Here is a 12,565-nt window from a genome sequence, read left to right as displayed (position 1 = left end):
TCATCTAAAATATAAGATAGGAGGAAGGTTGTAGCTGTATATGCTGAACACCGGAATTGTAATCGTGTTATTCTCTGCAAATCAAAACATTTACACGATTGATTTACGAAGCATGCATTTCGTAACCACAGGCTTTTCTTTGCCATCGGTTCGGATTTTGTAGGATAGTTCAGTTTAATAGCCATATTGATAAGATCTCGAGCATTTTACACCAAATTCTACTCAAATATTTTATATCACCCGCATTCAGAGAAGAAAATGTCTCCAATAAAAAGTTAATGGACCTCCAAAATAATCAAATATTTAATAATATTTCATATTACCCCCAGTGTTTTTCTTTCATCGCTAAAAAACACGACGAAACATTTCCTCAGCAAGATAATTCATTGATTGTTTATAGTAGGCGTAGACTAAATAATAATGTGATATATTGTATTTCTAAAAAGTATTGCAGCGCATGTGTGATCGGGCTGAGGAACATTCTGGGCGTTATGACCCTGGGATTTAAAGACTTGGAGCACTATTGGATTGACTTCTGGAAGTACTTCTTCAGGACCTGGATTTTGCGTCTCCTCCTTTGACTATTTCCTTACCTCCGCCCGACCTAATATACGTGCAGGCAGGCAGGCATGTTCGTACTTTAGGAGCGAGCCGAGAGCAACAGATGAATACATCATGGCTCCGGACGCTGGGTGCGCAAAACTCATCCCGCTGCTCCTTTCTTTGTGGATGGTTTTATTGACGCCTGGGGATGCGCAGTATGAGAAGTACAGCTTTAAGAGCTTTCCGCAAAATGATATCATGCCACTGGAAACCGCATACGGCTATGCATTGGACCAGTATGCGGCACAGAACTGGAGGGAGAGCCTTAAGTTCCTTGGGCTGAGTTTGCGTTTGCACCGCCTGCTGAAGGACTGCGACGCTTTCTGCAGCCATAACTGCAGCAGCGTCAGCCGGGAGCACGACGCTCTTTTCACGGACAGCACTCTGCTGCTGGTCCGGCACATCGTACTGCGGGCGTCCTGCCTCAAGAAGTGCAAGGCGAACTTCCCAGTGTTCACCGTGTCCTACCCCAGGAGAGACGTCCTGGATGATTTCGAGAAGAGGATACCGTATCGTTACATACAGTATGCCCAGTTCCAGGTGAGATCGCGGACAGCTTTACAATTAGTCACCCGGGAAAGTTAGGAAAACTAGCTGCTGTTAGTGAAATGACAGTAACATTTAAGTGTAACGCATAGCCTAGTGTTTTTTTGCGTGTATTTTTGTAAGACCGTCCTTTTACGAACACTCTTTCCTACCACATTACTTGCAGATGTCAGGAAGAATTTGCATTTAGATTAAAATATTTGCATAAACTATATCTTAACTACTTTTGTCTGTAAAATTGCTTAAGCTACCAGAGGGTACATGACTCCAGTGTACCGTAACTCGATGTAATGAACTTCTTGTCAAGCAACAAACAAACACTTAATATATCTGTTCGAATCTTCCATGCGCTTAATTTTGTTTGCGACTAATGCAGTCGCCTTACATCGAATAAGTCTCTTTGGACGTAAGAAGTATCAGCGAAAGTTTGAATGGCTGCGTCTGGACAAATAATCTGAGTTTTTCTCGCGACTCGCCGGTGATCGTGCTTGGGGGCGCCACATGTGCCACGTACCCCAGCTTGCAGGCATGTACAGCGCTTACCCCCCCACTCCAACAAAAGCTGCATTATCTTCGGAAAAGCAGACTCTGATTTACTGTTTTACACACCAGTCGCCTTAATAACCACTCAATGATGTTAAACTTAGGACGCGTATTCGAGCGAGGTTTCCGTGTGGATTCGAATTCGATTCCGGATTTTAATTATTGGGGAGTAATAATGAATTTTGCCGCCTTTGTGAGGCTTATGTATTTAGATTAATTGTCTTATACATTGGATACAAGACATTTTTTCCCTCTGCAATTTGCCGAAGCTTGTAGCAAGAAACAGTCTGTCTAAAAGATCCACCAGACTCATCTGTGAATCCACTTTCCATTTAAAAAAAATAAATAAAAAATTTCCACTCTTGCATCCAGGCAATATAGGAGTGCATAAGGCACTACACACTTTACACAAGTATGCCAACAAATGAGTATTTTGTAAAAAAAAGAAGAAAAAAAAGATGTTTTTTTTTTTTTTAAGTTCTTTCTGTGTCAACCAATAGGCGTTGGTTGCCTTATCCAGTCTATCGCGTTTTTTGTTCTTCTGAATGTACCTTTGTCTGTAATATTATTATACATTTTGCTTATACATGTCTTACATGCTCTCCACCTCATCTTATCATGTCATTGTGTTTTTAAATAGTACTTAATTAAGAGCCACATAATATCTGATCTCGTGGGAAATGTGTATTCACTTCTTTGAGCAAATGGCACAGTGGGAGTCCTTTGGGCATCACCCCCATTACGTTACACTTACTGTATATGTAAAGGAGCCCAGAGTCATTGGCCAGTTTAATAGATACTGGCAGCTGACTGTAACCACTGACAGATTACAAAGATTTAAACAGCAGCACTGCAAGGGAGGAATATGCAAGTCTGCACAGTATGGGAGTTTGTCTTTCTGCAGTAACAGCACTGCATGCAGAATCTGCTGCTCCTTGAGCGTATCGCTTGAATTTGTATCCATAACAAGAGCAATAGCTACAGCAGGCAGTGGGATCCTGATAAGATTATGCTACCAGTATATCAATTCATCTGTGGTCATAGTGTTTACAAGTCTTAGCAGATGCATCAAAGTACATTTGGAAATGGATAAATACATTTAAAAGGTTTTGGTTTAGTAACTGTTGTGGCATTTCTTCCACTGCATGCCTGCAGTGGATAGGCAGTGATTGAAGGTACCCAATAAGTGTTTGCTTTCTAACATCCACTGGTGGATTTAAGTATGGGCGACACGCTCAGCTGACCAAGGCGGTATCTTGCACAAAAAAAAAAAAAACGTCTTGGTCGTGACATTTGCACGATGGGTTTTCTATCGCTCGTTTGCACAACAACACGTCAATTATACCATGTCACCGTGTGGGTCAATTAACTGTCGGAGTGAGTTCCCTGATTCTAGTTTGTGAGCTAGGCAGGCTACAGGGAGGGGGGGCGGGGGTGGGTTGACCTCAGGTCACCCCACTGGAAGCCTGAGGGAGGGGGGGCGGGGGAACCTAGTGCACCCCTGACTTTGTACAGTACTAATGCAATTAGTAAAATCAGTTTTAAATGTATCATTTCTTACTAAAAATGCTAACATCAAACAGCACGCCGTCTTCCCACACCATTACACTGCATGAAAGTGACGCGCGACCCCCATCCGCATCGCCATTAGATCAACAACCTGGAGAAGGCCGTGTCTGCGGCCCACACCTTCCTGCAGAAGAACCCGGGCGACCCGCAAATCAGCAAGAACATGGACTACTATAAGACCCTGTTCGATGTGGAAGAGTACCTCATCGACCACGAGGAGCGGCCGTACGAGGTGAGGGGGGGCAGGGCTGCTCCCCAGCAGCTTTCGGGGGGGGGGGCGGGGGTTTTTACCATGCCAACACTTAATTTCAGGGAGTTAAAAAAAAAAAAAAAAATTTATTAAAAATTTGATCTCAGGGGATAAACATGGGGGATAAAAATGAATCATTTGGAACAGAGTAGGTATAAATACATAATTCTTTATAAATATACTTATAAATATACTTTGTGTGTATATCCATTCATGCTTAAACTGTTTGTCCTGCCTGACTCACAGGGGGGGCGCTGTGGCAGCACAGGACAGAGGACTGGGGGTAGTTTAGAGGCACCAATTAGCCTAACTGCATGTATTTGGATTGCGGGAGAAACTCTGTGACATGGGGGGGGGGGGGGGATGGAGAAGGCCATCAACACCCGCTGAGCTACCATGCTGCCCTTAATTATAAATAAGTTCTGTAATTAAGAAGTAAGTAGCTCGGCGGACGAGGGGCGCAGTAGTGTCGTACCTGTGTACCCGTGACGCCCGACAGCTGATTGCCCCCCGTGTCTGACGCCTGCGTTCGTCGCCCCTCGCCGTAGGGTCTGTTCCTCAAAGCCGTCAAGCTCTTCAACTTGGGAGACTTCAGTAGCAGCGCCAGGCACATGGAACAGGCGACCAGCGATTACTTCGTGGCCTTCGACCTCTGCCAGGCGGGCTGCGAGGGCGCTTACGAGGTCACCGAGTTGAAGGGCTACTTCCCTTCGCTGGCAGGTGAGTGACCATAGCCCCCCACCCCACCCCAATGTACCCAAGATGGAAGCACGTAGCACAGCTGCTGTACTCAAACCATCAGTATCATCTTAACGCCAACTAAACGATACGGTCTATACATTCTACACATCGGGTTGCTTCGTCAGATGTAAATATTCGTTAGCATGTTGCTCTACAGCTGAATCCAGGAGTCACGATGTGAAAACAATCCTGCATGCTGTAAGTAGTGTCTTTAATAACTATGTATGACCCCCCCTGCCCCCCCTGCCCCAGCTCTCTACACGGACGTCTTGAGGTGCAAGGCGAAATGCGAGGCCAACCTGACGCCCAACGTGGGGGGATTTTTCGTGGAGAAGTTCGCCGCCACCATGTATCACTACCTGCAGTTTGCCTACTACAAACGTGAGGACCGGAGAGCGTAACGTCCGCCTTGCAGTGGAGTCCATCTTCAGCCTTTCGAAGTTCTTTAATCTCCATAGACAGTTGTGTGTCTCTCCCAGAAATCTTGACATCACTGACAGCATCCATCCTGCGGGGGGGGGGGGGGGGGGGCGGTGATGGAGATATTAGCTGCTTAGCAAATAAGAGTTTCGGGCCGGGGGTAACATTTAAAAATTTCCGGTCATTGACTTTTACTTGCCGTTATTACGTTAAAAGCAGCTGAAGTGTTTACTTCAGTGTTGTCAACTTCAGTCAGCTGGCTGGGGTGAGATAATCCTGCACACGCATTTACATGTATGCAGTGGTTTTATTAGCTTGTGAATAGTTCGTAGGGTTTGCAAACGACCCCAACACTTTTGATGTAGCTAATGTTAGGTTTATAAAGGAATCATATAAATTTGGCGTAAGATTTAGTGCGCGAGTCTGAAGGCTTGAGTGTCAGACCAGTTACCCTTTTACTTGTCAATTGAAATCCATGTCCTGAGGAGTGTAAATATTCAACTTAGCCCCCCAGTACACCTTGAGCAAAAAAAAAAAGCAAAAAAAAAAGCGCTATGGGCACCTCTTTAATGGCTGACCTTGTGCTTTGCTCTCACCTGTATATGTATCTTAAAGGAGAGCGAGATGGGAGACACACAACACTAAAAAACATTCTGGTGTACCTGCACTTGTGCCAAATGGCAAATAAAGTTTAATTTCAAATAAAGTTCAATATTACAGAGAATGGCTGTATCCGAAATTGCATAGTTTGCTACGTAGTAGGCAGAATATAGCATGCGACGTGCCAAGTACGTCTGGATCTTCAGTAGGCGTGTGGCACCTGGATGACATAGTGCAATCTACGAAATTACGAAGTGTGCAGCCGATGGACACGACACTGTCCCACAAGGGATTGTCACGATGGCGGATTTCAGATGCACCCAATGGGTGTTTCTCAATACCAAGAATGCAAAGACCGTACTTGTGGTCTTGGCAAGAGTGATCTTGCTATCTTGCCTTGCAAGAACGAACTCGGGGGCCCTTTGAATCATGGGATCAATCTCGTTCGGCGAGGATGCGACCGATGTATCCTTGACATTTGCGGTGGGGCAAGAACGACATCCGGGAATTGTTACCATCCTCTGTACTTCTGTTCTTGAGTATTGGGAACTGGTTTTCAGAAATGGGAGATGGCGTAAAACGGGGTCATGAGAATGCAAGTATGATCAAGTACGCATATTGAGAAACACTTAATGACTCTGTGCCCCATATGCCGTGGGTGTGTCAGCCATCTTGTTTTCCTTCCAGTGAACGATGTACGCAACGCTGCCCCGTGTGCTGCCAGCTACATGCTTTTTGACCCGAGTGATGAGGTCATGAAACAGAACATGGTGTACTACCACTTCTACCGGGAGCAGTGGGGCCTGGATGAGATTCACTTCAAACCTCGGCCGGTGAGTGGCGCCCCCGAATGGCAGCCCCTGGTACTGCGCGTCTGTCCGGTTTGACCTGGAGAACGACTTGCGGGAAAGTCAGAGAGTCAGCGAGTACGAATTCAGCATTTAGAACCTGGGCGTTTTCCCTTCAGAACCAGGGCTGTTTGGAGTGCATTTAAAGCATCACCGTGACATTCAGAGGGCTGCACATTTTCAGCAGCTGGACATTTTCACACCACATTGACTGAAAACACAAAACGGCTTCTCAGTTGTCAGGCTTGTAATTTAAACAGTTAGCTCTGGTGCAAAATTTAAAGCTCCATTAAACCAAGCGATAGCCTCAGTGTGACTAAACATACCAGAGAACTGACCAATCAGAAAGCAAGTGTGACTAAACATACCAGAGAACTAACCAATCGGAAAGCAAGTGTGACTAAACATACCAGAGAACTAACCAATCGGAAAGCAAGGGCTCACTTCCTCCATAAATAGCACGTAAGGGGCAAGGAATAAATGCTTGAATAGGTACAGTGACTCTTCAACAAGTTTCCTTTGGCAGGAGGCAGTGAGGTACTTCAACCAGACCACCATGATGAAGGACATGCTGCAGTTTGCCGAGAAATTCTTTCAGTCTGACGACGAGGTAAGCAAAATTATAATGTGGGTGGTGGGGGGGCACATGTACCAGTTAATACTGGTCTGTGAGTTAAGTAGCAGTTTTAGTCACCAGTTCTTCCATTACGTTGATTGTGAAGAGCTATCAAACAGAGCAGCTAGCAGCTCATAGTCACCAATGTCACTGCAGGGACAGGTGACAATACAGTTACTGTACCCAGATGGGTAAGAGGGGTGAAACTGAGGACGGCAGATATAGAAAAAAGGGGGGTCTGACTTCCCGTTTCAGCGTGGCATGTAGCAGCGAGCTGTCGGCCAATGAGACCACGCTGCAGCGAGCTGTCGGCCAATGAGACCATGCTGCAGCGAGCTGTCGGCCAATGAGAAAACATTGTGAGATTCTGTCCCGTCAGTCCGTCCCTGACCCATGTGTGTCTGTGTGTGTGTGTGTGTGTGTGTGTGTGTGTGTGTGTGTGTGTGCGTGTGATCTCCTGTAGGATGTGGTGAGCCCAGAGGAGACAACCTCAAAGCCCACGGACCCCCCCGATGCAGAATTTGAGGGTCTGGGGGATTACGAGGAGTCCTTCATCGCAGATTGGTGGCAGGAGCCAAAAACCAAAGGGGATACAGGTGAACCCAGCGAGTGAACCTGCGGGGACCACGTCTCAGGAAGTGCTCTCGCCCCCAGGGCCCCTGCACGGCCCCCAGGGCTCTGCACGGCCCCCAGGCAGGAATATCCTAAATGAACCAGTCACGACTGTGGGATGCATAGATTCCCAGACTGAGTACCGGCCCAGTTGGAAAGGGTCCATCTACTCTCATTTTCCCATGTTTTTTTTATGAAGATGTATCATATTTTGACTGTTGCTATTATACCTTATTTTAAAAATGATTCTTATTTAATTGCACCCTTCCTTCGTGCCTCAGCCTTTCTGTTTTAAGCAGTGAAACAGTTTGTTGGATGAAACTGATTCTCCTGTCATTTTGCCATGTTTTCGTTTTGTTTTTTTTTTTGAGGCAGATGATGATTTTTGAAGGGCAGATATAGTAACATCAAAATAAAAAGGAGATTAAGTTATGACACAATTCGATTATGGTTTTGTAGTAACATTTTGTGTCGGACTTTTCCAAGACTGTCCATATTTATTACATCTAAGGTAGAGTCCCATAATATTGGCTTTATTTTGTTTGAGTATTTAAGTAGTATTACACAGTATTTTGTGTCCTAAGTATTTTGAGATGCTTGCAGTAATTTTCACCATATCTTTGTGGCACGTGTGTCAGGTTGAATGATGTCGTTGCCTCAGGCTCTGGGGGGGCAGGGTGTAAATTTCTTAGATTCTCTACTCATCCACCAAAACCTAAAGCAGCCAATCATTGCAGCGAGAGCCAGCTGGCTTCCATTGTGGTGCCACCTACTGGCTGATGAGGGGTGAGTCACTGGTTACTAAACCAAACATACAAAATTCAGGAATCCCAAACCATCATAGACATCATTGAAACCTACAGAAATAGATATCTGAAGTAAAATTTAATTGTTTTATTTTCACATAGCCAACAGCTTGCTTTGATATACAGACAGAATCTTGAGCTGCCCTTTACCAGTGTTTCACAATCCAGTCTGCAGGGAGCCGCAGCCAGTCCATGTTTTTGCTCATTCCCAGCTACTCGTAGGGAGCAAAAACGTAGACTGTCTGGCAGGGAGCAAAAACACGGACTGTCTGTGGGTCCCAGAGGACCGGGTTGGGAAACACTGCTGTTGAAAATAGGTAAGACAGATGACCACATATCTGCAGTTTGGCAAAAGCAAATCCATTTAAATAGAATTATCAGAAAACGGCCCCAGTCGTATTATCCTAGCCAGACTCGATGAAGCTCTACGGAAAAAAAAATTAATGGTCATCTAAATGAAAACCTCGAAACAGTATGTCATTCTACACTGCTTCAGTTATATACTGATATTGAATTAGATGATTATAGCATGAACTTATGGTAATTCATTTCACTTGTTTTGTAAGACGATTAATACGTCGAATGTTATTACCTTTCCGGGGTGTTCCGGGTGCTGTGGTGGTTAGTGGTGTCACCAGCTGCTGCTCCAACACCCTCCGTCTCCTGTGACGGGTCCCCAAGTCTAAGTCGAAGGTGACTGCAGGGAGCTTGCACCCAGAATTCCGCACTCCGAAAGGAAAATGCCTGAGACTCTCTATATGACATCATACAGTTACATGATGCAAAAGGAGACGGGAACGTGTCATAGGCCTTGGATGCCATGGAAACGTTTATAGAGGCAAAAGGGACACATGGGGCTTTATGGGCAGCAAATTCAGTCAAAGGGGAAGTAGAAAATAAAACGGAACCATAGCCCCTTGGCTACTAAAAAATAAATTGCATGTCGGACTGCAGTTTTTTCTTAACGAGTTTTTGGATAGTAGCAAAAATTCTTGAGTTCCACCTTTGGCTATAAGTGTGACAGATGATCAGTAAACTCCTTCCCATATCTGTAGCCGTACCAGCGTTCAAGAAATGACTAATAACTCCACCTGCATATATGTACAGGTCTGGAAAAAATGAAGAGACCACTCTATATAATTTTTTTTTCTAATCTGCATTTTTAAACCCTGGTTTAATCCTGGTTCTGCTGGCAGAGGCTACACTGCGCGTCAGGCTGCTTCCAGGCTCAAAGTTACTAAGACAGCAGCACACAAGAACAAGGTGAAGCTGGAGACACTGGGAACGACCAGGAACCAGCCAGGTAGAGGGAGGAAGTAACTTCCTAATGCCAGAGATGACTGTCAGCTTATCCGGCAGTGCCTCGTAAATCAGAGGATGACCTCAAGTGAAAATGGGAAACATTAAGTGGCGTGAAGTGTATGCTAGGATAGTTCATATCAGGGTTAGGGTTTCGGGACCTTACTGACGGATACAGCAGGTCTGCTGGTAAATGTGTGAAAAAACCCATTCAGAAATGGGCGGAAACGGGAAACAGCTGAAAGTAAAACCAGGTACCAACAGGGTAAGACAAATTAGCACAACATATGATATGCGTGTCTTACTTTCAGGTTTTATTATAATTTTTTTCCCTTTCAATTAATAATTTACAGCATTTAAATTTTCCATTCTTTTCAAGTACTCTTTTTTTAAAAAAAAAAAAGGTTTTAAAAATATGAGGTTGACTGTTTGGGCAAGGCTCTCGCCCTCTACATCCGTACTGAATATGAGCTCAAAACGTTTCGAGGAGCAATTAAGGAACAATCAGTGCATTCATAAACTGACAATGAATAAACATTCAATAGCAGGGAAACAAGCGTCTGTACATCACATTCAGATTGGGGGCGGGGCGGGGTGGGGCTCATGACTGATTGGGAGAGAGCACAGCAAACTCTTCTACGGTGAGTATTTAGCCTTATATACACCAGGAGAGCAGTGAGAAACAGCCAGGATTGGGAGAGGAGATAACTGTCAACATATATACAATTATAGACAAATCGATAGATATATAATGCATTTAATATGGTGCATTTTTTTAATATATTATGTATGAAATGCATCTATTTTTTTGTGTACAAATATATATGTAAATGTGATTATATGCAAATTAATACATATAGTGCAAAATGTACAAATTCTTGTTTATTTATACTGCTTCTGAAAAGTACTACAGTTGTGCAGCACCAGTAGATACATAAACGTCCATTAGTTAGAAGAGGCAGTAATCTGTGAGCAGTAGAGGTACGGTTAGGGGTTGAGGGCTTGATTATTCAAACAGACGCCTTTGTCTAACGAAAAATAATAATTTCACTGTCTGCGATGGCTTCCGGGACAGTCTGCATTTCTTAGCAGGTGAAGCACTAGTTAGGAATTCAGTGGAACCCGGAAGAATTACTCAGGACGGAGCTGTACGGAGTCAAATCCTGAGTGAACTTCCGTAACCGACGGTGCTGCGGTCCCAAACGGAGCTGACATATTGCCTTCAACCCGACGATCTAAAGTGCTTTAGAGTACTGAGCCATCAATCGGCAACCGCATTAGCATAGAGTAATTAGCTTATTGGAATGAACCACTCTTGCTGGAGTTAAAGGGTTTTAAAAAAATCTGACTAGCTATAGCACACTGAGGTTGGGATTAGTCACAGTATGTGGTGTTCTCCGGGCAGAGACGATGCTAAGTGCTTTCCCATCATGCATTTCTCAGTCACGGGACTGTCACGAGGAAGTCCCCCGCGATGGTCTAGTTTTAAACAGGACTGGATGGGATTTTACTGGCAGTGGATCGTAACATGAGAAGGGTAACCAAACCACTTCTTTCTGTCATCTTAAACTCATGGTCACTGTTCTCCATGTTGTTGTGCTTCTCAGTGAATACAAATGGGTTACCAAGAACGGCCGGGTTAACATAACACGCTGGAGACTCAACGAGTGCGGCCCAGTCCTGTGGGGGCTCTCAGTCCTCCACCCCTAACCAAAAAACAAGCAGCCACTAAGGAGTGAGAAGGCACAAGACTGAAGGAGACGTTTCCGAGTCTCAGACCGGCAACAACGACCACGCTCCAGAGCCAACGGATATCGGGCATCCTCTTACAAAACCGATACCCTATTCCATTAAAGGGTACAACAGCAGTCAACATCAAGGGCCAGATTTGGCCCCATCAATCCCAGTACTGGCTCCTTACGCTACCTAGAGGAAACACTAGGTAATACTCATGGTCTGATTACATCACTTCTTTCACCAGAGCGTGAACGCACCCCTTAAGTGCTTTAATGGTGGCCCATCACATTATCTATTATCTTGTACATTTAAAAAAAAAATTAAATACACTAACCTATCTTAAGTTCATCTGAAGAAGGATGCGAGTGACTAACGGCAGACTTCAGCTGTACCAAATAAAGACCGATTTAAAAGAGTTAAGGCTACCCAACTGATACAAGCCAACGCAACGCAATGCCTGCTGAGTTTCAAAGACACCAGAACGGTGCTTTACATCACCGTAGGATTTTCTTTAGATGATCAACCAAATATGGGCTCCCGTCAGGCCTTGGTCCTCAGTCTGGGGCGGCAGGAGGGCAGTGTCACAACCATAAAAAAAAATAAGAGAAGATACAAACACACTTGCCGAGTGAATCCATGCAGCAGGAGGGCTGAAAGCGTAACACGGACGGCCTGACGAGCAATTTGGGGGGGGGGGGGGGGGGGGTGTTCACCTCACAGCAGTAGCAGCAGCAGCAACAGCAGCAAGACGGAGGGGGTGACTCCTCTCAGACGAGCATGACCCTCGCTAACATGCTCGGGTGCCAAGCGGCGCCAATCCCCCGAAAAATATCACGGACCCCTGGGATAAAAACTACATTCGCAAAGTCATTAAATTTTACCTCCCACTCTGGGTTGTCTACTATATTTCTACCATTTCCATATATTATAGAAAATATATACATTTTTTTAAATTACCTACTGTATGTACCTAACTAGCTAACGCCATGTGTTATATATAACATTTATAATTATATATAAGCACACACCCTCTTCTCATTCATATAAACTGATAATCACACGCGTTTGGGCGCTAATGACGTAATGCTAATGATTTGATGCTAATGGTGTGTGTATGTTATTAAGGATTAGAGGGTGCCACTAGAGCATGGGGAATATTTTTTTGGGGGAAAAAAAAACGCAAACATCTGCAGAACGAAAAGGCTCAAACGATGGTGGAATGTTTTATAGAAAATACCGGAACTAACTAAAGGGGGGGGGGGCAGAGTGGAAGTTCAGATTTCTGTCCTTTTCCAACCGAAGAAGCAAACGGAGCAGAATACCAAAGAACAAAATCCTCCCCCCACAGAAAAAAAAAATAAATCAGATCTGCATC

At 44.7% G+C, this 12,565-nt stretch overlaps 1 protein-coding gene across 1 annotated transcript; it reads left to right on the top strand.

Moving 5' to 3' along the window:
* Nucleotides 1-454: 454 nt before the first annotated feature.
* Nucleotides 455-7,788, top strand: p3h4 (prolyl 3-hydroxylase family member 4 (inactive)). The gene is made up of 7 exons (XM_023835528.2): nt 455-1,143; nt 3,344-3,493; nt 4,060-4,231; nt 4,505-4,633; nt 5,960-6,105; nt 6,647-6,730; nt 7,200-7,788. The coding sequence occupies exons 1-7, from the start codon at nt 676-678 to the stop codon at nt 7,347-7,349; spliced, it is 1,299 nt and encodes a 432-aa protein (XP_023691296.1). The 5' UTR covers nt 455-675; the 3' UTR covers nt 7,350-7,788.
* The last annotated feature ends 4,777 nt before the right edge of the window (nt 7,789-12,565 follow it).

This window comes from Paramormyrops kingsleyae, chromosome 22 (assembly GCF_048594095.1).
Source record: "Paramormyrops kingsleyae isolate MSU_618 chromosome 22, PKINGS_0.4, whole genome shotgun sequence".
Classification (NCBI taxonomy): domain Eukaryota; kingdom Metazoa; phylum Chordata; class Actinopteri; order Osteoglossiformes; family Mormyridae; genus Paramormyrops; species Paramormyrops kingsleyae.
This window is presented reverse-complemented; position numbering and strand designations above follow the sequence as displayed.